The sequence below is a fragment of the Phaethon aethereus genome (assembly GCF_964289735.1).
Source record: "Phaethon aethereus genome assembly, chromosome: 29".
NCBI lineage: Eukaryota > Metazoa > Chordata > Aves > Phaethontiformes > Phaethontidae > Phaethon > Phaethon aethereus.
In genome coordinates, this window is record NC_138605.1 from 1,644,069 (window position 1) to 1,670,432 (window position 26,364).

General features: G+C 68.1%; 2 protein-coding genes across 2 annotated transcripts; one reads left to right on the top strand and one right to left on the bottom strand.

Moving 5' to 3' along the window:
* Window positions 1-229: 229 nt before the first annotated feature.
* On the bottom strand, window positions 230-12,650 carry MAP3K12 (mitogen-activated protein kinase kinase kinase 12; the record flags this gene model as incomplete). The annotated part of the gene is made up of 13 exons (XM_082011783.1): window positions 230-322; window positions 2,313-2,574; window positions 3,154-3,224; window positions 3,467-3,914; window positions 4,367-4,504; window positions 5,129-5,245; window positions 5,468-5,577; window positions 6,938-7,046; window positions 7,988-8,146; window positions 8,474-8,632; window positions 9,606-9,797; window positions 11,316-11,499; window positions 12,311-12,650. The coding sequence occupies 13 exons, from the start codon at window positions 12,648-12,650 to the stop codon at window positions 230-232; spliced, it is 2,382 nt and encodes a 793-aa protein (XP_081867909.1).
* A 6,136-nt stretch (window positions 12,651-18,786) lies between these two features.
* On the top strand, window positions 18,787-23,591 carry TARBP2 (TARBP2 subunit of RISC loading complex; the record flags this gene model as incomplete). Its single annotated transcript, XM_082011815.1, has 9 exons — window positions 18,787-18,839; window positions 19,747-19,928; window positions 20,608-20,713; window positions 21,316-21,399; window positions 21,560-21,632; window positions 22,210-22,327; window positions 22,420-22,547; window positions 23,100-23,289; window positions 23,434-23,591. The coding sequence occupies 9 exons, from the start codon at window positions 18,787-18,789 to the stop codon at window positions 23,589-23,591; spliced, it is 1,092 nt and encodes a 363-aa protein (XP_081867941.1).
* Between the last annotated feature and the right edge of the window lie 2,773 nt (window positions 23,592-26,364).

Here is a 26,364-nt window from a genome sequence, read left to right on the forward strand (position 1 = left end):
CCTCTGGGGTGGGTGTCATTGCAGTAGGGCCTACATAAACACAAGAGGGAGAGAGACACCTTCTACCCCTGTGCCCCCCTCCCCAAAATCCCCTCCCTGAGCCCTGCCCCCCCGGCACAGAGACAGCACAGAGCTTTCTGTAGAGAGCGATAGATAATTTATATAAATATTTGGGGCTGTACAAGTGGGGGGGTGTGCGGGTGGGATGTGTGTGTTGGGGGGGGACAGGTCACAGGCCGGGGGGGGCCGTGGGCCGGGGGGGCCCCTCGCCGCTGCCTGAGTGGTCCAGCTCCGCGCTGTCGCAGTCCGAGTCCTCGGAGACCTGGGGGGGGGAGTGAGACATCCTCAGAGCCTTCCCCCCTGCCCCACAGCTGCTCCTGGGGGGTGTGGGGGCCTCCCCCTGCCCCACAGCTGCTCCTGGGGGGTTTGGGGGACCCCTCCCACCTTCTGCAGGGCAGAGCCCTGAGCCCCCCTCCCCGGCTCTGGTAACTGGTCCTGGGGAGCCCCTCCCTGTGGCCCCTGATGTTTGGGGGATCCCCTCCCTGTGGTATCTGCCCCTGGGGACCTTGAGGACCCTCTCCCCAAGCTGCTACATCCAGGGGGGGCTTGTGGGACCCCCCCACATGGCATGGTATCCAGTGCTGGGGGGACCCTGGGACCCCCTTCCTATTGTACCGGAGCCCCCTTCCCCCTGGCACATGAACTTGGGGTCTTATCCTGGGGTGGGGCTCACAGGACCTCATGGTTCCTGGTCCTGGGGAGGCTCAGGGGACCCCTTCCCCATCTTGCCCATCCCAGGGGGTTTGGGGACCCCCTCCCTATAACATCTGATCCTGGGGAGACCCTCTGTCTCGCATGGTATCTGGTCTTGGGGGGCTCTGGGCACCCTTTTCCCGTAGGAGAACCTCATGGGGACCCTCCTTAAGGTACCTGGTCCTGGGGGACCCCTCCCCTATAGCACCTGGTCTTGGGCGCCCCTGCAGCTCCCCTTCCTCAAGGTGCTTGGTACTGGGGGACCCCCTCCTCATGGTCCCTGGTCCCGGGGACCCCCGTCCCCATGGTATCCACCCCCAGCAGACTCGGGACCCCTTTCCCTCCGCTACCGCGTCGTGGGGAGCCCTGGGGACCCCCTGGATGTGGCATCCAGCCCTGGAGGGCGCCGGGGGACCCCTGCCCATGACAGTTGGTCTCTGGGGACCCCGAGAGCTCTTCCCTATGGGATCCAGCCTTGAGGGGGCTCAGGGGACACCCACTCCCCTTGCTACCAGTCCTGGGGAGCCCATGACCACGGTGCTTGGCTCTGGGGGATCCTGGCAGCCCCTCCCCATGGTGACCCTCCCTGGGGGACTCCAGGACCCTCCTAGAAGACCCCATGGTACTTGATCTTGGGGTCTCTGCCCTCCCCCTTCCCCTTGTTACCTTGTCATAGGGGCTCATAAGACTCCTCCCCATCATACCACAACCTGGGGGCACTGGGGAGGCCCCCTCCCCAAAATACCTGGTCCCGGGGAGCCCTTGAGAGCACCTGCCCATGGTGTCCACCCTTGGGGGGCCCTGGCGTGTCACCCTCCCCTCCCCCTGATGCTTGATCCTGGGGGGCTCTGGGGACCCCATTCCTCATTGTACATGGTCCTGGCATCCTCAGTGGGACCCCCCATCCCCATGGAGGGGGTGTCCCCCCTCCTTCCCCTTGCTAACCCCCTCCTGGGGGGCTCACGGACCCCTACCCCATAATACCCACCCTGGGAGGTCCTAGGGACCCCCCCCTCTGTGGTACCCATCCCAGGGGGCACTGGGGACCCCTTTCCCCTTGCTAATCTTGTCCTGGGGGGCTATGGGCACCCCTACCCTGTAATACCAAGCCCTGGGCATCCCCCAGCCCATAATACTAAGCCCTGGGGTGCCCTGGGGACCCCTTTCCCTTGGCTAGCCCTGTGCTGGGGCTACGTGGACCCCTACCCCATAACACCTAGCCCTCGGGGATCCTAGGGACCCCCCAACTCATGACATCCAGCCTTTGGGAACCCTAGGGACCCCCTACCCCGTAATACCCAAGCCCTGAGGGACCCCTAGGGACCCCCCAGCCAGTGGCACCCATCCCTGGGGGACCCTGAAGAACGCCCTTCCCCTCGCTAACCCTGTTCTGGGGGACCTTAGGGACCCCCCAGCCCATAGCACCAGCCCCGACGGGACCCTAGGGACCCCCCCCAGCCCGCGGCACCCATCCCTGGGAGCACCCCCTCCCGTGGTGCCACCCCTCCCCGCGAGACTGTGGGTGCTCCCCGGCCCCCACCCCAGGGTGGGGGCATCACCTTGGGGCTGAGCCCCCCGTGACGGCGGCCGGGACCCTCGGGGGGGGCGGCATCCAGGGGGATCTCGGAGCCCTGGGAGAGCAGGTCCTCGGAGCGGTCGTCGGGCCGCTCGTCCGTGTTGGTGCTGCCCACGTCGGGGGTGGCGCTGTGCGAGGGCTCGCTCGTGTGCCCCTCGTCCCCGTCCCCGTCCCCGTCCCCGTCCGAGAAGTTCTCCGAGCTGAAGGTCGACAGCGACTGGCGCTTGCTCATGCCGGGGGGCCACCTGCGAGGGGGTGGGTGGGGGGAGTGAGCGCCCGGGCGTCCGGGCACCCGCAGACCCCCCCGCCGCACCCGGCCTGGGTGTCCAACCGCCCACGGACCCCCACCCTGCACCCGGCCTGGGTGTCCAACCACTCACGGACCCCCACCCTGCACCCCGCCTGGGTGTCCAACCGCCCACGGACCCCCCTGCGCCCATCCCAGGTGGCTGTGTGCCGATGGATTTCCACCCCCCCGCACCCATCCTGGGCACCCACTGACCCCCTGCACCCATTCCAGGCTTCCAAGCACCCACGGACCTCCCCCCCCCCCCCCCCCCCCCCGATCCAGGGCATTCAGGCACCTACAGACTCCCCTGCACCCTTCTTGGGCTTTGGAACACCCACGGACCCCCCACCCCGCACCCATCCTGGGCTTCCAAGCACCCACGGACCCACCATCCCACACCCATGCAGAGTGTCTGAGCACCCACCAAGCCCCTGCACCCATCCACGTGTCTGAGCACCCAAAAGGACCCAATGGACCCCCAAAAGGACCCAGGCCTCTGCGGGGGGGGCGGGGGGGGGGGGGTGTCAGCACCCACCTCTGCCGCAGCGGCAGCTCCACCTCGCTGTCCACTTCACCCTCTTCCTCCTCCGACGAGACCCCCCGCTTCTGGGGGTGCAGGAGGGGCGTTGGCGTCCTCCCCTGCTCCTCAGGAGGGACCCAGGGGTCCCGACCCCCGCCCTCCCAGGCTGGACCCAATGGTCCTGACCCCTCTCTTCAGGAGGGACCCCCCCCAAACCCCTCCCCAGAAGGGATCCATCCCACCTCCCACTGCTGGGATGGGGTCGGGGGTCCTGCCCCCACCCCAACCCACCCCCCAAAAAGGGACCCGGGCGTCCGGGGGGTCTCACCTGCCCACGGGTGACGGCCGCCCGGTACAGCAGTGCCGCGGGGGTGAGGTGCTGCCCAGCCCCCGCTTTGCCCCCCCGGCCGGCCCCACTCTCCCGCTCGGGCTCACCGGGAGCGGGGGGCTGCGGCGGAGGGGACCCTTGGGTGCCCGTCGCCCCCCCGGGTCCCACATCAGGTACCACGGCCGGGGGGGCACCCGCCGCCTCCAGGGTGCCCCCGAGGAGGTCGGGGCCGGCAGCTGTTGGTGGGGGTCCGGGCAGCCCCCGGGGGGGTCCGGCCTCGGGGCCCAGCTCCCCGCAGCCCCCTCGGGGTCCCGCTTTGCGGTGGCGGCCCTTGGCCCGGCGGCTGCGCCCGGGCGAGGGGGGGCCCTTGGGACACCCCGGCAGGGCCACCTGCGCCATGGCCGCATCCAGCTTGGGCAGCAGCACCTCCGGCTTCAGGATGTCGGGTCTGGGGGGGACGACACAGGGACGGGCTGCGGACGGGGACTCAGGCGCCCGGGAGCCCCTGGAACACCCCCCACCCGGCCAGGAGGGACCCCCATGTCCAGACCCTCCCCAAAGACCCTCCCCTCCAAGGGACACCGGCACCTGCGCCCCCAGACCCCCCCTGCCCTAAAGGACCCCGGCACCCGCTCTCTCAGCCCTCTCTCCCCAAAGGACCGCAGGGCACCCAAGTCTCCCCACCCCCCCACCCCGAAGGACCCGGGTGTCTGGGCTCCCAGCCCCCCAGGACCCACACGTCCATGTCCCCATATCCCCCTGCCCCCAACCCTGAGGGACCCACATGTCCGTGCCCCCCAACCCAAAGCACCCAGATGTCTAAACCCACAGACCCACCCCACCCCAGAGGAAACAGGGCCCACACCCCCCACCCTGAGGGACCCAGCCGTCCGGGCGCACCGCTTGCCGTGGGGCGAGAGCTTCTGGGGGACGTTGCGTTTCTTGATGAGGGTCTCGACTGCGTTGCCGTGCAGGAGCCCCCGTGGCGCCCGCGGCTTGAAGAGCCCGGGGTAGCGCTTCTCCAGCGCCTGCTCCCGCCTGCCACGGGCCACGCGTGGGCACCCGCACGCAGGGACGTGGTGTGGGGTGGCCGTGGCCTTGGGATGGTGGCCATGGGGTGCGTAAGGGCCAGCCATGGGCTCAAAGTAGCCACGGGGTGTGTGTAGGGGTGGTCGTGGCCATGAGGTGGCCATGGAGTAGATACAGGCTTGGCCATGGCCATGGGGTAGATATAGGGTTGGCCACAACCACAGGGTGGCCATGGGGTGGATATAGGGTTGGCCATGGCCATGGGGTAGTTACAGGGTTGACTGTGGCCACAGGTTGGCCACGGGTGGCTATAGGTTTGGCCATGGCCATGGGGTGGATATACGCTGGCCATGGGGTGGCTCTGGGGTGGTTATAAGGTTTGCTGTGGCTGGGGAATGGATATAGGGCTGGCCATGGCCATGGGGTGGCCATGGGGTGCTATAGGATTGACCATGGCCATGGGCTGGCTACAGGTTTCACCATGGCTGGGCGGGGCCATAGGGTATATACAGGGTTGGCCATAGCCATAGGGTTGGCCGTGGCCATAGGGTTGCTATAGCGCTGGCCACAGCAATGGGGTGGCCATGGGGTGGGCGGAGGGGGTGCTGGTGGGTGCTGGGGGTGCCCGCTCACCTGAGCAGCTCCTTCTCCTTGAGCTCCAGCTGCAGCATGAGCGCGCTGAGCTCCATGTAGAGGTTGTTGGCGCGCTCCAGCTTGCGCTCGTAGTGCTCCCGGATGTCCAGCGCGTGCCTGGCACCCGGGGCACGCGTGGCGTCGGCGCACGCACCCCACCGCACCCCACGGCACCCGCCACGCACAAGGACAGGCACCCCACAGCCCTCCCTTGTACCCCGGCACCCCTTGAGAGCCCCTGCCCTTGGTCCCCCCAGCACATCCCTGGTGCCCCGGTGCTCCCAGTGTCCCCAGCGCCCCACGTCCCCAGCGTCCCCGTGCCGCGCCGACGGGCCCCACCGGAGCTCCTCGCGCCGGCGGTTGATCAGCTCCTCCTCCAGCCGGTGCAGACACGTCCCCTCCGACTTGATCTTCTCGAAGTGCAGCTTCACCTCCTCCCGCCATTCCGCCTGCGGCACGCGGGCACCGGCTACCACGGGCACCGGCTACCGAGTGCACCGGGCACCCCAGGCACTGGCTACCACAGTCACCAGGCACCCCAGGCACCGGCTACCACAGTCACCGGGCACCCTGGGCACCGGCTACCCCAGGTACCGGCTACCATGGTCACTGGGCATCCTGGGCACCGGCTACCATGGTCACTGGACACCCCAGGTGCTGGTTACCCCAGGCAGTGGCTACCACAGTCACTGGGCACCCTGGGCACCGGCTACCCCGGGCACTGGCTACCCCGGGCACCGGCTACCCCAGGCACCGGCTACCACAGTCACTGGGCAACCTGGGCACTGGGCACCCTGGGCACTGGTTATCCTGGGCCCTGGCTACCACAGTCACTGGGCACCCTGGGCATCGGCTACCATGGGGACTGGGCACACTGGGCACCCGCTACCACGGGCATGAGATACCCCAGGTACCCTGGGCACTGCATTACCTGGGTGCAGCTGCTCTAGGCACTGGGGTACACTGGGCCTGGCTGCCCTCAGCACTGGGGTATACTGGGGATGGCTGACCTCAGCACTGGGGTACACTGGGCATGGCTGCCCTCAGCACTGGGGTACACTGGGCCTGGCTGCTCTCAGCACTGGGGTATACTGGGCCTGGCTGTCCTCAGCACTGGTGTATACTGGGGATGGCTGACCTCAGCACTGGGGTATACTGGGCATGGCTGCCCTCAGCACTGGGGTATACTGGGGATGGCTGACCTCAGCACTGGGGTACACTGGGCATGGCTGCCCTCAGCACTGGGATATACTGGGCCTGGCTACCCTGGGCACCAGCTACTGCTGGCACCAGTTGCCCCAGCACCAGCCCTCACAGTTACTGGGATTTGAAGCAGGTCTCCTGTGGGGTTTGGGGGTACTGGGGTGCTGGTAGGTCCCTGGGTGCTGAGTATCCTGGGGGTCCTGTGGTGCTGGGGTCCCAGCGTGCTGGGAGTCCCAGGTGCTGGTGGGTCCTGGGGTGCTGGGGGTCTCAGGTGCTGGGTATCCCAGGGGTCCCAGGGTGCTGGGGGTCCCAAGGTGCTGGGGTCCCAGGTGCTGGGTATCCCAGGAGTCCCGAGGTGCTGGGGTCCTGGGTATCCTTGGGGGGTCCCAGTGTGCTGGGTATCCCAGGGGTCCCAGGGTGCTGGGGGTCCCAGGGTGCTGGGGTCCCAGGTGCTGGGTATCCTGGGGGGTCCCTGGGTGCTGGGGGTCCTGGGGTGTTGGGGTCCCAGTGTGCTGGGTATCCCAGGGGTCCCAGGGTGCTGGGGGTCCCAGGGTGCTGGGGTCCTAGGTGTTGGGTATCCTGGGGGCCCCTCGGGGTGCTGGGTACCTGGGATTTGAAGTAGGTCTCCTGGGGGGTGGAGAGGACGTCGGCGGAGGCGATGTCGAGGTGCAGCAGGATCTGGCGGAAGGACGGCCGGTTCCGGGGCTTGCTGTTCCTGGAGGGAGCAGACAGGGTGCTGGGTGCGGGCGGGGGGGCTGGCTGGGTGCTGGGGGGGTGCTGGGGGGGTCCTGAGGCTTTTTGGGACCACGGGCAGAGAAGGGTGCCCGGGACACATTGGGGTGCCCAAGGGGGAGCAGTGCCCAGGGTGCAGCCTGGCATGGGGTGCCCATGGGCATGGGTGGGGACACCCCCAGGGTGGGGGTCCCTATGACCAGGGGTCCCCCCTGCACTGCCCACATTGGGGTGCCAATGGCAGGGCCTTCATGGTGGTCCCTACAGTGGGGTGCCCATGGTGGGGTCCCCCCTAGTATGACCCATCCACGGCATGGGTGCCCATGGCCATGTCCCTAGGTGGGGTGTCCCCAGGCAGGGTGTCCCTGTGGTGGGGTGTCCCCATGGTGGGATGTCCCCATAGGACATCCCTAGGTGGGGTGTCCCCAGGTGGGGTGTCCCCGTGGTGGGGTGTCCCCAGGCGAGGTGTCTCCACGGTGGGGTGTCCCCATGGTGGGATGTCCCCATAGGACATCCCTAGGTGGGGTGTCCCCAGGTGGGGTGTCCCCGTGGTGGGGTGTCCCCAGGCGAGGTGTCTCCACGGTGGGGTGTCCCCATGGTGGGATGTCCCCATAGGACGTCCCTAGGTGGGGTGTCCCCAGGTGGGGTGTCTCCATGGTGGGGTGTCCCCACGGTGGGATGTCCCCACAGGATGTCCCTAGGCGGGGTGTCCCCAGGCAGGGTGTCTCCATGGTGGGGTGTCCCCACAGTGGGATGTCCCCATAGGACGTCCCTAGGTGGGGTGTCCCCAGGCGGGGTGTCTCCATGGTGGAGTGTCCCCATGGTGGGATGTCCCCATAGGACGTCCCTAGGTGGGGTGTTCCCAGGCGGGGTGTCCCCGTGGTGGGGTGTCCCCAGGTGGGGTGTCCCCGTGGGTGCACTCACCAGCACTGGCGCAGCAGCACCTTGAAGCCGTCGGGGCAGCCGGAGGGGACGGGCAGGTGGAGGCTGTTGCTGCCCACCCCCCAGATGATGGCCGAGGAGTCCACGTCCTTGTAGGGGATCTCGCCCGTCAGCAGCTCCCACAGCACCACCCCGAAGGACCTGGGGGCACCCACGGCCCCCGTCACCCATGGCCAGGCACCCCCAGTCTCCTCCCGCGGTCCCCCTTGCCCCGTCCTGGTGTCCCCTCCCTGCGCCCGTGCTGGTGTCCCCGATGTCCCCTGCCCCTCCTGCGGTCCCTGATGTCCCTCAGCCCTCTCCTTGCAACGGCCCCACCGGCACCCACAACGTCCCCCCCAAGCGTCCCAGGTGTCCCCCGGTGTCCCCTGTGGCCCGCAGTGTCCCCGGTGCCTCCCAAAACCCCCCATGTTGCCGTGTCCCCAACGCCACTGTGGCTCCCTGATGTCCCCAAGGTCGCCGTGCCCTCACCAGATGTCAACCTTCTCGGAGACGGGCTCGTTGCGGATGACCTCGGGCGCCATCCAGGCCACGGTGCCGGCGAAGGACATCTTGGTGCTCTTGTCAATGAGCTCCTTGGAGGTGCCGAAGTCCGAGATCTTCACCACATCGTCGTAGGTGATGAGCATGCTGGGGGGCAGCCGCTCAGCGCCACGTCAGCGCCACGCCAGCGCCACGCCAGCGATGACGTGGGCGTGGCACCACCACAGGCATGCAACTGCTACGAGCATCATCGAGTCACAGGCATGCCACCACCACGGCCATCCAGGAAGTGGCACCACTGCAGCACCAGCACGGACGCGGCACCACCGCGGGCACGGCACCGTCATGGGCGTGCAACTGCCATGAGCATGGTCCTGTTGTGGGCACGCCGCCGTCACGGGCACGGCACCGCCACCATCATGCACGTGGCACCACCAGGGTCATGCCATTGCTACGGGCATGGAACCGCCATGGGTATGGCGCTGCCATGGACATACAACTGTCACGGACATGCAACCGCCACGGTCATTGCATTGCCACAGGCACAGCACTGCCACGGACACGTCATTGCCACGGACACGTCATTGCCACAGACATGCAGCCACCATAGACATGCAACTGCCATGGGCATTGCAACGCCATGGGCATAGCATGGCCATGGCCACATCACTGCCATGGCCACGTCATCGCCATGGCCACGTCACCGCCAGGGACATGGCACCACCATGGTCACTGGTCTGCCATGGCCACGTCACCACCATGGCCACGTCACTGCCACGGACATGGCACCACCATGGTCACTGGTCTGCCATGGCCACGTCACCACCATGGCCACGTCACTGCCACGGACATGGCACCACCATGGTCACTGGTCTGCCATGGCCATGTCACTGCCATGGCCACGTCACCGCCAGGGACATGCCACCACCACGGGCATGCAACCGTCTCTGGCGTGCAGCCACCAAGGACGACGCACCGCCACGGGCATGGCACTGCCACGATCACGCAACCGCCACACACGTGTCCCCACCCCGGGCACGGCACCATTGCGGACACGCCATCACCTGGGGCATCCACCCCAGCACCCACGGGTGCTCCCCGAGGCCCCGTCCCGGCTCACTTGGGTGACTTGAGGTCGCGGTGGATGATCTTGTGGAGGTGCAGGTAGTTCATGCCGCCGGCGATGCCCATGGACCAGTCGACGAGGAGGGAGGGCGTGACCTTGCGCCCGGCGCGCAGCACCTCGTACAGCTGGCCCTGGGCGCAGAACTCCATGATGATGCAGTAGCAGGGTGCCTGGGTGCACACACCCCTGCGGGCACAGCGGCACCCTCAGCACCCGCTGCCCGGCCAGCCGGCACGCCCGGAAACACCCGGCTTCGACCAGGGCACCTAACTTCACCAGGACGCCCATCTGCGCTCGGGTACCCGCCAGCACCCCTCAGCGCTGGGGCACCCAAGCCCCCCCGTTAGCACTAGGAGCACCCATCGGCACCACGGGCACCCCTCTGCGCCCAGACGCCCAGTAGCGCTGGGATACCGGGGCACCCATCTGAATTGGGGCACCCATCAGCGCCAAGAGCACTGGGCACCCACCTGCGCCCACATCGCCCTGCCCCGAGAGTGCCCTGCCTGGGGCAGACCTGTCCCGTGTGGCCGTCGCCTGTGCCACGCGTGGGACGTGCCCCACGCCGTGCCCTGCCCACCCAGGTCCACGCCGTGCTGGTGTTCCCCACGCACGTGCCGTGTTGGTGCCCCGTGCCCATGTCATGTCCATGACCTCTATGCCTGTGCCCATGGCATGCCCATGTCATGTCCGTGCCCATGCCATGCTCTTGCCCATGTCGTGTCCGTGTCCGTGCCCATGCTGTGTCCATGCCCATGCCATGCTCATGCTCATGTCCGTGTCCATGCCGTGTCCATGCCCGTGCCCATGCCGTGCTCATGCCCATGCTGTGTCCATGTCCGTGCCGTGCTCATGCTCATGCTCATGCCGTGTCCATGTCCGTGCCCATGCCATGCTCATGCCCATGCCGTGCTCATGCCCATGCCGTGTCCATGCCCGTGCCCATGCCATGCTCATGCTCATGCCATGTCCATATCCGTGCCCATGCCCTGCTCATGCCCATGCTCATGCCGTGTCCATGTCCATGCCCATGCCCTGCTCATGCCCATGCCGTGCTCATGCCCATGCCGTGCTTGTGGTCATGCTCATGCCCATGCCCATGCTGTGTCCATGTCTGTGCCCATGCTCGTGCTCATGCCCATGCCGTGTCCATGCTCTGTGCCCATGGTGTTCCTCACGCCCATGGCTTGCCCATGGCATGTTGCCTCATGCCGTGTTCATGCCCATGCCGTGTTCATGCTCTGTGCCCATGGTGGCCTCCACGTCCACGCCATGCCCATGCCCTCTGCCCATGGTGCGCCCCATGCCCCACACCCATGGCTTGCCCACAGCATGTCCACGGCCCATGCTGTGTCCATGCCCATGCCGTGTCCGTGCCTCCATCCCTCATGCCCATGGCATGTCCATGTCTACACCCCATGCCTGTGGCATGTCCACGCCCATACCATGTTCGTGCCCATACCGTGTCCACACCCATACCGTGTCCACGCCCATGCAGTGTCCATGATGTCTTCCGTGCCCCGTGCCCATGGCTTGCCCACGCCACGGCCGTGTTCCGTGCCCATAGCACGTCCATGCCCCATGCCGCGTCCACGCTGCGTCCACGCCCTGTGCCCACGGTGTCCCCATGCCCATAGCGTGTCCACGCCCCGCACCGTGCCCGTGCCCGCACCCCGCGCCGGCGCCAGCAGCACCCACGCTCACTTGAAGGTGATGATGTTGGGGTGCTTCAGCTTGCGCAGGTGCTTGATGTCGGTCTCCTTGAGGTCCCGCACCTTCTTGACCGCCACCTCCTCGCCGTGGAAGCGGCCCAGGAAGACGGCGCCCTGTGCCCCGCTGCCCACCCACTGCAGGTCCAGGATCTCCTCGAACGGCACCTCCCAGGGGTCTGCAGGCACCCGTGCCCATGGCACCCCCGGCGCACCCGCGTCCATGGCACCCGAGCCCATGGCACCCCCGGCGCACCCGCGTCCATGGCACCCGCATGCTGGTGTGGGTGCAGCCCCCCCTTGGCACCCTCGCCCCAGCCCCACTGTTCCACCCTGCCCCACTGCACCCTCTGCACCCCAACACCCCACTCCCTGCCCCTTCGCTTGCCCCACTACACCCTCCCTGCCCCACTGCACCCTGCACCCCCGTCCCTGCCCCACTGCACCCTCCTTTACCCCACTGCAGCCGCCAAATTGCACCCTCCTGGTTCCACAGCACCATCCTGGCCCCACAGCACCCTCCTTCATCCCACAGCACCCTCCTGGCCCCACAGCACCCTCCTTCACCCCAAAGCACCCTCCTGGTTCCACAGCACCCTCCTGGCCCCACAGCACCCTCCTTCACCCCACAGCACCCTCCTGGCCCCACAGCACCCTCCTTCACCCCACAGCACCCTCCTGGTTCCACAGCACCATCCTGGCCCCACAGCACCCTTCTGGTCCCACTGCACCCTCCTGGTCCCACTGCACTCTCCTTCATCCCACAGCACCATCCTGGCCCCACAGCACTCTCCTTCATCCCACAGCACCCTCCTGGCCCCACAGCACCCTCCTTCACCCCAAAGCACCCTCCTGGTTCCACAGCACCATCCTGGCCCCACAGCACTCTCCTTCTTCCCACAGCACCCTCCTGGCCCCACAGCACCCTCCTTCACCCCACAGCACCCTCCTTCACCCCACGGCACCCTCCTGCCCCCCAGGCCCCCTCACCTTCCTGGGGGTGCTTGTGCTCGGCGGCGTAGGCTTTGCCGATCATGGTCCAGACGGGCTTGAGGCAGCCGAAAAGCCCCTCCAGGAAGCCGCCCCCCGCCTGGCAGCGCAGGTGGGCGGCCTCGGCGGCCAGCGGCCCCGCGGCCTCGGGAGCCAGGTCGGGGTGCCGGGGCGGCCCCCGGCGGGGCCAGGCCTCGGCGGGGGCGGCGGGGGCGGCGGGGGCGGCGGGCAGCACGTCGCGCAGGACGCACTGGGTGGGGGTCAGCTCCTGCTCCGGGGTCCCGTCCGAGGCCAGCGCCAGCGAGGGCGAGGGCGTCCGCGTCTCGTGCAGGCAGGCCATGGCGGGGCCCCCCCCGCGCCCCCCGCGCGCGCCCCGGCCTGCGGGAGGGGCGTCAGCGCCGGCGGGGGCCCCCCCGGCGCCCCCCCCCCCCCCCGCACGCGCGGGCATCCCACCGCGCGCGTGGGCATCCCCTCGCACCCGTGTCTGCACCCCTTTACACGCTGTGCACCCCTTTACACACGTGTGCACCCCATTGAACCCGTGTCTGCACCCCGTTACACGTGCGTGCACCCCATTGCACCCGTGTCTGCACCCCGTTACACGCGCGTGCACCCCCTTGCACCCGTGTGTGCACCCCGTTACACGCGCGTGCACCCCATTGCACCCGTGTGTGCACCCCGTTACACACGTGTGCACCCCCTTGCACCCGTGTGTGCACCCCTTTGTGTGCACCCCTTTACACACGCGTGCACCCCATTGCACCCGTGTCTGCACCCCGTTACACGCGCGTGCACCCCCTTGCACCCGTGTCTGCACCCCATTACACGTGCGTGCACCCCATTGCACCCATGTCTGCACCCCTTTACACACATGTGCACCCCATTGCACCCGTGTGTGCACCCCTTTACACACGTGTGCACCCCATTGCACCCGTGTCTGCACCCCGTTACACGTGCGTGCACCCCATTGCACCCGTGTGTGCACCCCTTTACACACGTGTGCACCCCCTTGCACCCGTGTCTGCACCCCGTTACACGTGCGTGCACCCCATTGTACCCATGTCTGCACCCCATTACACACGTGTGCACCCCCTTGCACCCGTGTCTGCACCCCGTTACACGCGCGTGCACCCCCTTGCACCCGTGTGTGCACCCCTTTACACACGTGTGCACCCCTTTACACACGTGTGCACCCCATTGAACCCATGTCTGCACCCCGTTACACACGGGTGCACCCCCTTGCACCTGTGTCTGCACCCCTTTACACACGTGTGCACCCCCTTGCACCCGTGTCTGCACCCCGTTACACGCGCGTGCACCCCCTTGCACCCGTGTCTGCACCCCGTTACACGTGCGTGCACCCCATTGCACCCATGTCTGCACCCCTTTACACACATGTGCACCCCATTGCACCCGTGTGTGCACCCCTTTACACACGTGTGCACCCCATTGCACCCATGTCTGCACCCCGTTACACACGGGTGCACCCCCTTGCACCTGTGTCTGCACCCCTTTACACACGTGTGCACCCCATTGCACCCGTGTCTGCACCCCGTTACACGCGCGTGCACCCCCTTGCACCTGTGTCTGCACCCCTTTACACTCACGTGCACCCCTTTACACACGTGTGCACCCCATTGCACCCGTGACTGCACTGTTACACATGTGTGCACCCCTTTACACACATGTGCACCCCATTGCACCCGTGTCTGCACCCCTTTACACATGTGTGCACCCCTTTATGCATGTGTGCACCCCTTTACACACGTGTCTGCACCCCGTTACACACTTGTGCACCCCATTGCACCCATGTCTGCACCTCTTTACATGCATGTGCACCCCTTTATGCACGTGTGCACCCCCTTGCACCCGTGTCTGCACCCCTTTACACACGTGTGCACCCCCTTGCACCCGTGTCTGCACCCCTTTGCACCCCTCTACACACATGTGCACCCCATTGCACCCATGTGTGCACCCCTTTGTGTGCACCCCTTTACACACGTGTGCACCCCTTTACACACGTGGGCACGCCCTCGCACCCATGTCTGCACCTCTTTACATGCGTGTGCACCTCCTTGCACCCATGTGTGCACCCCTTTAACACACGTGTGCACCCCATTGCACCCATGTCTGCACTCCTTTACATGTGTGTGCATCCCTTTACGCGCGTGTGCACCCCCTCGCACCCATATGTGCACCCCTTTGTGTGCACCCCTTTACACGCGTGTGCACCCCATTGCACCTGTGTCTGCACCCCTTTGTGTGCACTCCTTCACACGCGTGCACCCCCTTGCACCTATATGTGCACCCCTTTACGCACGTGTGCACCCCATTGTACCCATGTCTGCACCCCTTTGTTTGCACCCCTTTACACACGTGTGCACCCTCTCGCACCCGTGTCTGCATCCCTTTACCTGCATATGCACCCCATTACATGCGTGTGCAGTCCCTCACACCTGTGTCTGCACCCCTTTACACACGCGTGCACCCCATTGCACCCCTTTACACACGTGTGCACCCCCTTGCACCCATGTCTGCACCCCTTTACACGCGTGCGCACCCACATGTGCACCCTTTTACATGTATGTGCACCCCTTCACATGCATGCGCACCCCTTGCACCCATGCGTGCACCCCTTTACGTGTGTGTGTGCACCCCCTTGCACCCATGTTTGCGCCCATTTACATGCACGTGCACCCATTCCATGCGTGTACACCCCCTTGCACCCATGTCTGCAACCCCACGTGCGTATGCACACCCTTGCACACATGTGTACAGCCCTACATGCGTGTGCATCCCCTTGCACGCATGTGCATCCCCTCTGCGCGCATCTGCACCCCTTGCACCCATGGGTGCAGCTCCACATGTGCACCACCCTTTTCATGCACGGGAACCCCCTTACGTGCACGTGCACCCCCTTGCACTCGTGTGTGCAGCCCGGCACGCGTGTGCGGCCTGGCACGCGTGTGCACGGCCAGCGCAGATGTGCACCCCCTTGCACCCTTACCCCCCCTGCACCCACCTGTGGGCCCCCCTTGCACGTCTGTGCACCCCCAGTTCACGCCTGTGCGCCGTCTTGCACAAGCGCACGCCTCCTCGTGCCCAGGCGTGTACGCTTCGCGCGTGTGCACCCCACGAGGCTGGGGGGGACGACACGGGACGTGGGGGGGTGGGGGGCGTGCGCAGAGGGTGCACGAGCGTGCAAGAGGGTGCACGAGCACGTGAGGGTGAGCACAAGCGTGCAAGGGCGTGCAAGGGCGTGCACAAGCGTGCAAGAGGAGGCGCGAGGCCCCTCGTGGCGCGTGCGCGTGTGCCGGGGGAAACTGAGGCAGGGCTGGGGGGGGGAGTTGGGGGGGAGTGGGGGGGTCCCGGGGGGCTGGAGGGGGGGGGGAGGCGGGATCGGGCCCGATCCAGCGCCCCTGAAAATTGGGGGGAGGGGGAATTGCCATGGCAACAGCGCAGCCGGCGGATGAGGTCATCACTAAAATTAGGGGGGGGTGAGTCACGGGGGGGGGCGTGGGCGGGGCTTAGCGTCACCTCGAGGGACCCAGGCGGCTGGGGGGGGGGGGGGGGCACGACCCGCCCCTCCAGGTGTCGTGTCCCCCCCGTGGTGACGTCACGTCACGCGGTGACGTCATCCCCGTAAGGGATGGAGCCTTCTCGCCCCCCCCCCCCCGCACGGGGAAACTGAGGCAGAAGCGGGGAACAAGCGAGCCTGTGAGGGGGCGGGAGGGAGGCTGTCTGTCACGACATGCGACAGCGCGGGCCGCGTGTCGCGACAGAGCGGACTTGGAGGAGGGGAGCAGGGGAGACAGAGGCCCCGTGTCGCCCCCGCATCACCCCCGCCGCCATGGCATGTCGGGACACAGCGTCCTGTCGCGACACGGGGAGGAACGGGAGGAGCGGAACGGGCCGCCAGGGGCACACGCCTGTGCGGGGCGGGGGGCACAGACGTGTGCAAGCGGGGGTACAGGCCTGTGTGGGGTGCACACGCGTGGAGGGGTGCACACGCGTGTGCACAGGGCCGCACAGGCAGGCGAGGGTGCACACGCGTGTGCGAGGGGGTGCACGCGCATCTGAGGGGGTGCACACGTGCGTAGGGGTGCACACACGCGGGCCAGGGGCGCGCACACGTGCTGGGGTGCACGCACAGGTGCCGGGGGGTGCCCACCCACGCGGGGGTGCCCACGCGGGTGTAAGAGGTGGGCACTCTCGTGTGCAGGGGATGCACACGCGCGTGCAAGGCGATGCACCAGCGTGCCAGGGGTGCACATACACGCGTGCTGGCGTGCGTCCACGCAGCTGCAGGCGTTGCACACGCGTGTGCAAGGGGGCACGCGTGCGTGCATGGGCGTGCAAACACGTCTGCAAGGGGAAGGAGGGGGTCGCACGTGTGCACGGAGCTGCCCACGCGTGTGCAAGAGCAGCTCACCCATGCGGATGGGGGCAGGGGGGGCACACGCGTGTGCAAAAGGCCGCTCGTGGCCCCTGCCCACGCCCCCCAGGCCCCACCGAGCCCCAGGGGGGGCCCAGGCGTCCGTGGGGGTGGGGACCACGGGCCCGGGCCCGGGCCGGCGGGGGGACCGGGGCCTCCGGGGGGGGGAGCACATGCCCCCCCGCTCCATCCCGGCCGCACCCCTGGTCCTACCCCCCCCCGGGGCTCCCCGCCCCCCCCCGGGCTCCCCGCCCCCCCCGGGGCTCCCAGCCCCCCCCCGGGCCTCCCCGCCGCTGCCCGCGGCCCCCTGCCTGGTCCCGGTACCTGGGGGGGTCCGGGCCCCGCGCCCGGGGGTGATGCCGGTGGTGCCGGTGGTACCGGGGGTGATGCCGGGGCCGGGGCTGGGCCCGGCGGGGCCGGGGCGCGGGCGGGCGGGGCCGGTACCGGGGCCGGTGCCGCGGTCAGGGCGAGCGGCGCGGAACGGCCCCGCCCGGCGCTCGGCGCGGCCCCGCCCCGGCCGCCCCGCCCCGGCCCCGCCGGCACCGGGAGCCCACCGGCACGGAGCCCACCGGCTACCGCCACCCTCCACCGGCCCCGGGACCCTCCACCGACACCGGAACCCCTGTACTGGCACCGGGACCACCAGCACCGGCACCCCTCCACCGACACCGGAACCCCTATACTGGCACCGGGACCCCTATACTGGCACCGGGACCACCAGCACCGGCACCCCTCCATCGGCACCGGAATCCCTATACTGGCACCGGGACCACCGGCACTGGCACCCCTCCACCGGCACTGGAGCCCCTATACTGGCACCGGGACTCCTATAGTGGCACCGGGACCACCGGCACCGCCACCCTCCACCGGCGCCGGGACCACCGGGACCCCTATATGGGCACCTGGGACCACCGGCACCGGGACCCCTATATGGGCACCTGGGACCACCGCCCCCGGGACCACCGGGACCCCTATATGGGCACCTGGGACCCCTCCACCGGCCCCGGGACCACCGGGACCCCTATATGGGCACCTGGGACCACCGGCCCCGGGACCACCGGGACCCCTATATGGGCACCTGGGACACCTCCACCGGCCCCGGGACCCCGAACTGCACCGGGACCCCCCCGCTGGCACCAGGACTGGCCCCGCGACTCTCCCAGCACCGGGACTGAGCCCCCAGTATCCCTCACCGGCCCCAGCACCACACGGGGGCCCCAGTGCAGTCCCAGTGCTCCCAGTCCAGGTGTGCTTCTGGCCCCACTGCTCCCAGTTTGCTTCCAGTGCTCCCAGTACAGGCACCCCTGTCCTCACTGCTCCCAGTCGGTCCCCACTAGTCCCAGTCTGGGTGTCCCCTTGTCCCCACAGCTCCCAGTTTGATCCTAGTGCTCCCAGTCTGGGTGTCCCCCTCTCCCCACTGCTCCCAGTCGATTCCCAGTGCTCCCAGCCTGGGTGTCCCCCTCTCCCCACTGCTCCCAGTCGATTCCCAGTGCTCCCAGTCTGATCCCAGTGCTCCCAGTTTGGGTGTCCCCCTCTCCCCACTGCTCCCAGTCCATTCCCAGTGCTCCCAGTGCAGGCGTTCATTTGTCTCCACGGCTCCTTCTCCCTCCCTGTCCCATCCTGCCCGTCCCAGCCGCTCCCAGTCTGACCATTATCACCACTGGCCAGTCCCCATCACGGCCTGTCCGTCCGTCCCCCTCCCTGTCCCTCTGTCCCTGTCCCACCCGGCCTGCCCCATCCATTGACCCCGCCTCCACCCCGTCCAGCGGGGGAAACTGAGGCAGACCCCCCACAGCCATGTGGCCCTGCCCACGGGTCCTCCACCTTCCCAGCATTCCTCGCGCAGGGGGTTGTGGGAAGCGTAGTCCGCCGCGAAGGGGGAAGCGGCAATTCTGCTGCCTCTCCCGCTTCCCAGCGGACTACGCTTCCCACAACCCCCTGCGGCGCCCGCGTCCCATCGTCCCCCGCGGCGCGGCGGGGGCGGCAGCGGTCGCCCCCTGGCGGCGCGGGCGGCGCGGCGGCGGGACGGAGCGCGGCGGGGATGAGCGAGGAGGGGGCGGGCGGCGGGGCCAGGCGGAGCGGCGGCTTCCCCAGGTACCGGACACCCTCCCGCCACCCCGGGACACCCTCCCGCCCCGCAGGGATATATCCCACCCCCTCCGGGATACCCCTTTCCCCGCTCCAAACCGGGATTATCCCCCCTCCGGGCGGAGAGGGGGAGGTTGGGGCCTACCCCAGGCCTCCGGGGTTGTCCCTCGGCCACCGGGCCTGTGTGAAGGGGCCCCTACGCTGTGTGTGTGTGTGGGTACAGGCCTGTCCCCGTGTCCCCACGCTGCGTGGGGGCTCCATCCCTGCCCCCATCCATGTGGCGGTGCTGTCCCTGTCCCCGTGTCCCCACGCTGCATGGTGATGCCGCTCCTGTCCGCGTGTCCCCATGCTACGTGGCAGTGCCACCCTGTCCCCACGCTGTGTGGTGGCTCCATCCCTGTCCCCGTGTCCCCACGCTACATGGTGGTGCCACCCTGTCCCTGTGTCCCCATGCGGTGTGGCAATGCCACCCTTTCTCTATGGCCACACACTGCCTGGTGGTGCCACCCCTGTCCCCTGTGTCCCCACACCATATGGCGGTGCCACCCCTGTCCCCCGTGTTCGCCCACCATGTGGCGATGCCCCTTGTCCCCACGCTACCTGTCAGTGCCATGCTGTCCCCACGTCCCCATGCTACATGTCAATGCCAACCTCTGCCACCGCCCCACTCCCTCAAATCCGTACCCCCACCGGTCCCCTCTGACCCCCTACTGGGGCTGGTGACACCCCTGTCCCCATGTCCCCATGCTGTGTGGTGTCTCCACCCCGTCCCCATATCCTAATATTGTGTGGCGATGCCACGCTGTCCCCACATCCCCACGCTACATGTCCATGCCAGCCTCTGCCACTGTCGCACTCCTCCAAATCCGTACCCCACCGGTCCCCTCTGACCCCCTGCTGGGGCTGGTGACAGCCCTGTCCCCAGCCTGGAGCAGATGCTGGCCGCCAACCCCGGGAAGACGCCCATCAGCCTGCTCCAGGAATATGGCACTCGCATAGGCAAGACCCCCGGCTACGACCTCCTGAAGGCCGAGGGACAAGCCCACCAGCCCAACTTCACCTTCCGTGTCACCGTTGGGGACATCAGCTGCACCGGTGGGTCCCTGACACCCTCCACTTCCAGGCTGTGTCCACCCCTCCTCACCTTCCCGGCACTGGAGGGGGTGACCTGGGGTGGATCTCGCTTACCTGGGACGTTGGCGGGGACAGTGAGGACACGGGGATTATCCGCAGGATGGTGGGAATGTGCTGGGGGGATCCCTAAAAGTGGGTCCTGATGGAGGATCCCCTGGAATCCCTAAAAAAACCAGGGTCTGGTGGGGGCATCGCCTGGGATCCCGATGCTTGGGACAGTCGGGGATCCCTTGGGACCCCAAAAAGTAGGTTGTGGTGGAGGATCTCCTGGGACCCCAAAGCCTGCACTGTGCCACAGGGAACCTCCTGGGAACCCCAACATCTGGGGTGTGCTATGGGGGTTCACTGGGATCCCCAAAAAGTGGGTCCTGGTGGGGGATTGCTTGGGACCCTGATGCCTGGGATGCCTGGGGATTCCCTGGGACCCTGAAAAGTGTGTCCTGGTGAGGGATCGCCCAGAACCCCGATGCCTGGGACACGTGGGGACCCCCTGGCACCCTGCTGCCGGGGTTATGGCAGAGGGATCCCCCAGCACCCTGACCTCAGGGCTGTGGCAGCCCTAACCACAGCCTGTGGTCTGCGAGGGGCCTGGGGGGACCCAGGCATCCCCCCACCCTCGCTTAGCCGGTGTCTCCCCCAGGGCAGGGGCCCAGCAAGAAGGCGGCGAAGCACAAAGCGGCAGAAGTGGCCCTGAAGCTGCTCAAAGGGGGGGACATGCTGGAGCCCACCACCCCCGAGGAGCCCAGGTGAGGGGGGACAGGGTCCCCAGGGTGCTGGGGGGTCCAGGGGCGTGTCAAGGTGCAGCACAGGAGAAGGTTGGAGGGGTGCGCTGGGGGGTGCTGGGTGCACAGGGGAGGACGTTGGGTGTGTCCAGGGGGTGCTGGGGGGAGGCACCCACACATTGCGGGGGTACCCAGGGGGTTCAGGGGTGCTGGGCACCCAGGCCTGGTGGGTTTGGGGGGGGTCTGTGGGGGATTGAGGGCATCCGGGGGAGTTTGGGGGTTCCCAGGGTTATTTGGGATGCTGGGAGTGGGCTTGCGCATCCCAAGAGATTTGTGGGGGTTTGAGGAGCTCAGTTGGGTTTGGGGGTCCCCGGGGGGGGGGGGAGGGTACCCAGGCAGGTCTGGGGGTGCCCAGGGTGGGTCTCGAGGTATGCGGGGTGGGTTTAGGGGTGTCTTAGGGGAGCCAAGAGAACTGGAGTTACCCAGGGGGGTGGGGATACTTGGGGTTCTCAAGGGAATTGGGGGTGTCTGGCAGGATTTGGAGCACCCAGGGAGGGTGGGGGGGCCAGGGAGGGAGATTTGGGGGGACCAGCTCGGGTGTTAACGTCTCACCTTTTATCCCCAAGCTCTCCTTTCCCCCCAGAGCCCCTGGCTGAGCTCGGCCCTGCGGCCGCCCCCCCAGCACCCGTCATGCCCCTACCGTCGCCCAGGTAACGGGGTGGGTGACTGTCCCTGTCCCCCAAGGCCCCCAGCTCCTGGCACCCCTGTTACACCCCCTTGCCTCCCCAACCTGGGGGTCCTGGCATGGGGGGGCTCAGGGCTGCCCCTCCGCCGTGCTCCCCTCACGCCGTGCCCGTCTGCCCCACACAGGGGCACCCCCCTGGAGATGAAGACGCCCGTGTCTCCCCCCCAGTCGGAGTGTAACCCCGTGGGGGCTCTGCAGGTGGGTGATGCCGTGGGCTGGGACGAGAGGGGACGTGTCCCCCCTCGGTGGCCATCCCTGTTTTGGGGGTGACAAGCCTGTTTCGCGGGGGGCATGCCCCTTTGGGGGTGACTTTACCCATTTTGGGGGTGGTGGTGAGCTTTGGGGACTGCCTGTCTGCAGCTGGAGCAGGGCTCTTGCCCCTTTTGGGGACAGTTATCCCCATTTTGGGGACAGCTATCCTGTTTTGGGGATGGTGGACCCATTTTGGGGTTGGTGGACCCATTTTGAGGACAGTGGGCCCTTTTAGGGACAGTTAGCCCCATTTTGTGGACAGTTACCTCTTTTTGGGGGGCAATTATCCCCATCTGGGGACAGTTATCCCCATTTTGGAGATGGTTATTCCCATTTTGGAGACGGTTATTCCCATTTTGGGGGCAGTGGACCCATTTTGGGGCTGGCCCTGTCCGTTTGGGGGATGGCAGTGTCCGTTTTGGGGATGGCAGCTCCTTTCTGGGGGCAACTCTCCCCATTTTGGGGGGTAAGGGTGTGGCCTCACCCTCCCCAGACCCCCCCATTTGTCTGTGCATCCCCCCAGGAGCTGGTGGTGCAGAAGGGCTGGCGCCTGCCCGAATACACGGTGACGCAGGAGTCGGGGCCGGCGCATCGCAAGGAGTTCACCATGACCTGCCGCGTGGAGCGCTTCGTGGAGATTGGTACGGGGCCGGGGCACCCCCGGGGTGTGCGTGGGGGACACACACGACGGGGTGCCAAGCTCACCTCGGTGTCCCTTGTCCCCTCCTCGCAGGCAGCGGCACCTCCAAGAAGCTGGCGAAGCGAAACGCGGCCGCCAAGATGCTGGTGCGGATCCACAACGTCCCCATGGAGCCGCGCGAGGGCAGCGAGGCCGAGGTGGAGGAGGACCAGTTCTCCATGGTATCGGCCGGCGAGGGGTTAATGGGGGGGGACACGGGCACCCCGGGGGGTTAATGGGAGACGTGGACACCCTGAGGTCACCCTGGGGGAGTTAACAGGGGGGACACAGGCACCCTGAGAGGGTCAATGGGGGACACGAGCACCTCTGTACCCTCTATTTCAGGGCTTATGGACCCCCAGTCATTAAAGTTGGGGGGCAGTAGGGCAGGGGGACACTCGAGACCCCCAGGTCCTCCCTGGAGGGGGGACACACCCTGGATTTAGGGTCTTTGGGTGGGTGTAGACCCCATGAGGGTCCCTGAATCAGAGGGATCCCGCAGCCCCCAAGCCCCCATGCCCCCTGGGGTACCCTGTGTGGGGGTCCCCACAGTTCCTGAGCCCCTGTGTCCCCACATGGGGGCTTGGAGGGTCCTTGAGCCCCCATGTCCCTTGGGTGTCCCTGCATGGGACTCTGGGGTGTCCCTGAGCCCCCATATCCCCATGGGGGTGTCCGGATGGTCCCCGTGCCCCATGGCGGGGTGGGGACGGTCCCCGAGCGCCCCGTCCCCGCAGGCGGGCCCCAGGCTGGAGGGGCTGCGGGGCCGAGCGCCCGGCTGCACCTGGGACTCCCTGCGCAACTCGGCGGGCGAGAAGATGGTGCAGCTGCGGAGTCACCCACTGGCACCCATGGGTGCGGGGGCCTGCGCCCTCCTGCAGGAGCTCTCCGAGGAGCAGAGCTTCGCCATCAGCTACCTCGACATCGGTGAGTGTCCCCCCCTCCAATTCTGGGCACACCCCCCGCCCCAGCCCCGTGGGTTCCCCAGCCCAGGCTCGGGGGGTGTTGTGGGTGGTTTTGGGGGGGGGTCTGGGGTGACGGTGGCCTGTCCCTGTGTGTCGTCCCCCCCAGATGCGTTGAGCCTCAGCGGGCTGCACCAGTGCCTGGTGGAGCTGTCGACGCAGCCGGCCACTGTGTGCCACGGCGCGGCCCCCTCCCGCGACGGCGCCCGCTCCCAGGCCGCCCGCAACGCCCTCCAGTACCTCCGCATCATGGCGGGGGGCAAGTGAGCCCCCACCCACCCACCGCCACCCAGACGGACCCACAGACACTCCGACGGACCCACAGACAGACCCCTGGACTCACCGACTGACATACGGACCTCTGGGTGGATGCCTGGACCCACTGGTGGATGTCTGGCCCCACCCACGGACACCCAGCCAGACACCCGGCCCCACTGACACACGCTGTGGGCACCCGGACCTGCCGACAGACAGACGGACAGACGCACGGCCCCCCAGACAGAACCCGGACAGACCTCAGGGCCTGGGGGCACCCTCTGTCCTGGCCCCCCCGGGTGTGGGGAGGGTCCCTGGGCACCAACCAGCCCCTGGGAATAAAGCTGGGGGGGTTTGTAAACTCCCGGCGTTGGTCTCTCTTTGGGGGGGCACTTGGGGGTCCTGGGGGGCAGAAAGGGGGCAGGTGTGTCCCCCCCTGCCCCGCCCATCCCTAAGGGGAAAAAACAGAGCTTGGGGTTGAATGGTGCCAGTTTATTGGGTGACGGGTGGACCCGTGGACGGACGGACGGACTGACGGCTCCCAGGACGGACAGATGGACAGATGGCTCCTGGGATGGACAGACGGCTCCCGGGACGGATGGACGGACAGATGGGCGGGCGCTCAGCGGCGGCGGCCGAAGCGCTGCGGCGTCGCCATGGTCCAGAACGGGGCGACCGGAGCGTCCCAGCTGCGGGGGCTGAGCCGGGCCCCTCCCCGCGGCCCCCGGCCGAACCTGCCGCGGGGACAGCGCGGGGCTGGCACCCGCCGCCGGGGACAGGCGGCCCCGGGACGGACAGACTGACAGGGCTGGGCGGGGGGGGCGTGGATGGGCACAGGGATGGGGCCGGAGGGATGGAAAAGGAGGGACAGACGGACAGGGCCGGGTGCGGTGGGGACAGGGAGGAGAGGGACGAACGGACGGACGGACGGACTCGGGGCCATGGACAGGCGGGGACAGACGTACACGGGACGTTCATGGACAGACGGACGCTGACGGGGACACCCAGCCCGGCACCGGCCAGGCCACCCCCCCCGGTCCCCTGGGACCCCCCCCGTGCCCCCTCCCCGGCCCCGCCGCTCCCCGGGGTCTCCCAGACCCCCGCCCCCCCGGTCCCGCTCACCTCGGCGGCTGGAGCGGGGCCCCCGGGCGCTGCAGGGAGCGGAGCAGCGCGCCCAGGGCGGCGGCGGCGGCGGCAGCTGGGGGCGGCCCCGGGGGGGCGGCGGCGGCCTGTGTCGGGGTCGGACGGGGGAGGGGTGTCACCGGCAGACCCGAGCCCGGGGGCCGCCCCCTCCCAGGCCCCTAAAACCGAAACGCCCGTTCCGCCGCCCCGACGGCGCGGCGCGGGCCAGAGCTCACCGGGACCGGGCCGGGACCGGTACCGGGGGGTCCGGAGCAGCAGCGGGCGGCGCGCGGGGCCCCCGCCAGCAGCGGCAGCAGCAGCAGCAGCGGCAGCACCGGCAGCCGCCCCATCGCCCCCGCCGCCGCCGCCGCCGCCGCCTCTTATAGCCGGGCCGAGCCGGGCCGCCGGGGGGGTCCCGGGGGAGCGGGGGGTGGCGGGGATACATCCCGGCGCCGTTAATGAAACCCATTTACCAGCCGCGACAGCCGCCCCCGGGGACAGACAGCCTGACGGACGGGGGCGGCCCCGCACCCCCCCTTCCCGCTCGGGACCCTCAATCGGCAGCGCCGGGGCTGCCCGCACGGCCGGAGCGAAACCCCCGGCCCGGGACCCCCCGGCCCGGCCTCCCCGCGCCGCCCCCCCCGCCGCCGCTCGCCGCCGCCCGGTGGCCGCTCCGCGCTCCTGCAGCCCCGACGGGGTGGCCGCGGCTCCGCCGCCCGCGGGACCCCCCGGCCCGAGTTTCACCCCGCTCCCTCCGACCCAAATCCAGCTGAAATCGCCCCAAACGCTCGGGCCGGGGCTAGGGGGGGGTGTGTGTGTCACGGGCCGCTGCGGCGTCCCCGTGTGTGTGTCCCCAAAACCAGGCTTCACCCATCGCGCCCCCCCCGGGGGTGACAACCCCGTGGGTGTCCCCGGGCAGGTCCGGTGGCTGGATGATGTCAGCCAGGTGATGTCACCCCGAGCACTGTCACCCCCTGCCCCGTGACAACCCACCCACCTGTCCCTCAGGCGGGTGACACCCACGGGGGTCCCTGGGCCAGGTGACAGCAGGGTTGTCCCCAGCCGAGCCCCCCCCTCCCCGAAGCAGAGGGCGGCAGCCACCAGCGCCTGGGTAATATTTTAATGTTATATCTGCAGCATAAATAAAAGGCACATTACATGTTCGGTACGAGGCGGCCGCAGGGGCGGGGCGGGGCCGTGTCCCCCCACCCGCGTCCCTGGGCCCCCGCGGGGGCTGTGAGGACCCGCTCACAGGAGCCCGTGGGGAGGAGGGTCCCTCGGGGCCCGCGGGCAGGGGTTACAGCTAGAACACCGTTTCGTCGCGTAAGGAGCTGCGCACCCGCTCAGGAAGTCGATATAAGTCTATATAGGTCTGTATATACTCATAGATATGTATTTTCTTATAGATACTACACCCTCGTGGTTATGCTTTTCGGGGGGCGGGGGGGGTCCTTTTTTCTTGGCTTCTTCCGTTATTGATCATCCAAACTCGCCCTACAAAGCAGCCAGGGGGGCACACACGGACCCGTCGGGTCCCTCTGTCACCCCCCGGGCTCGTTTCGGGGCCGGGAGCACTCGCCGCTGCCGGAGCCCGCACGTGCAGGTGACGGGGAGGGAACCGAACAGAAACGCATCCACAAGTCCAAAAACAACACGTTTCCCA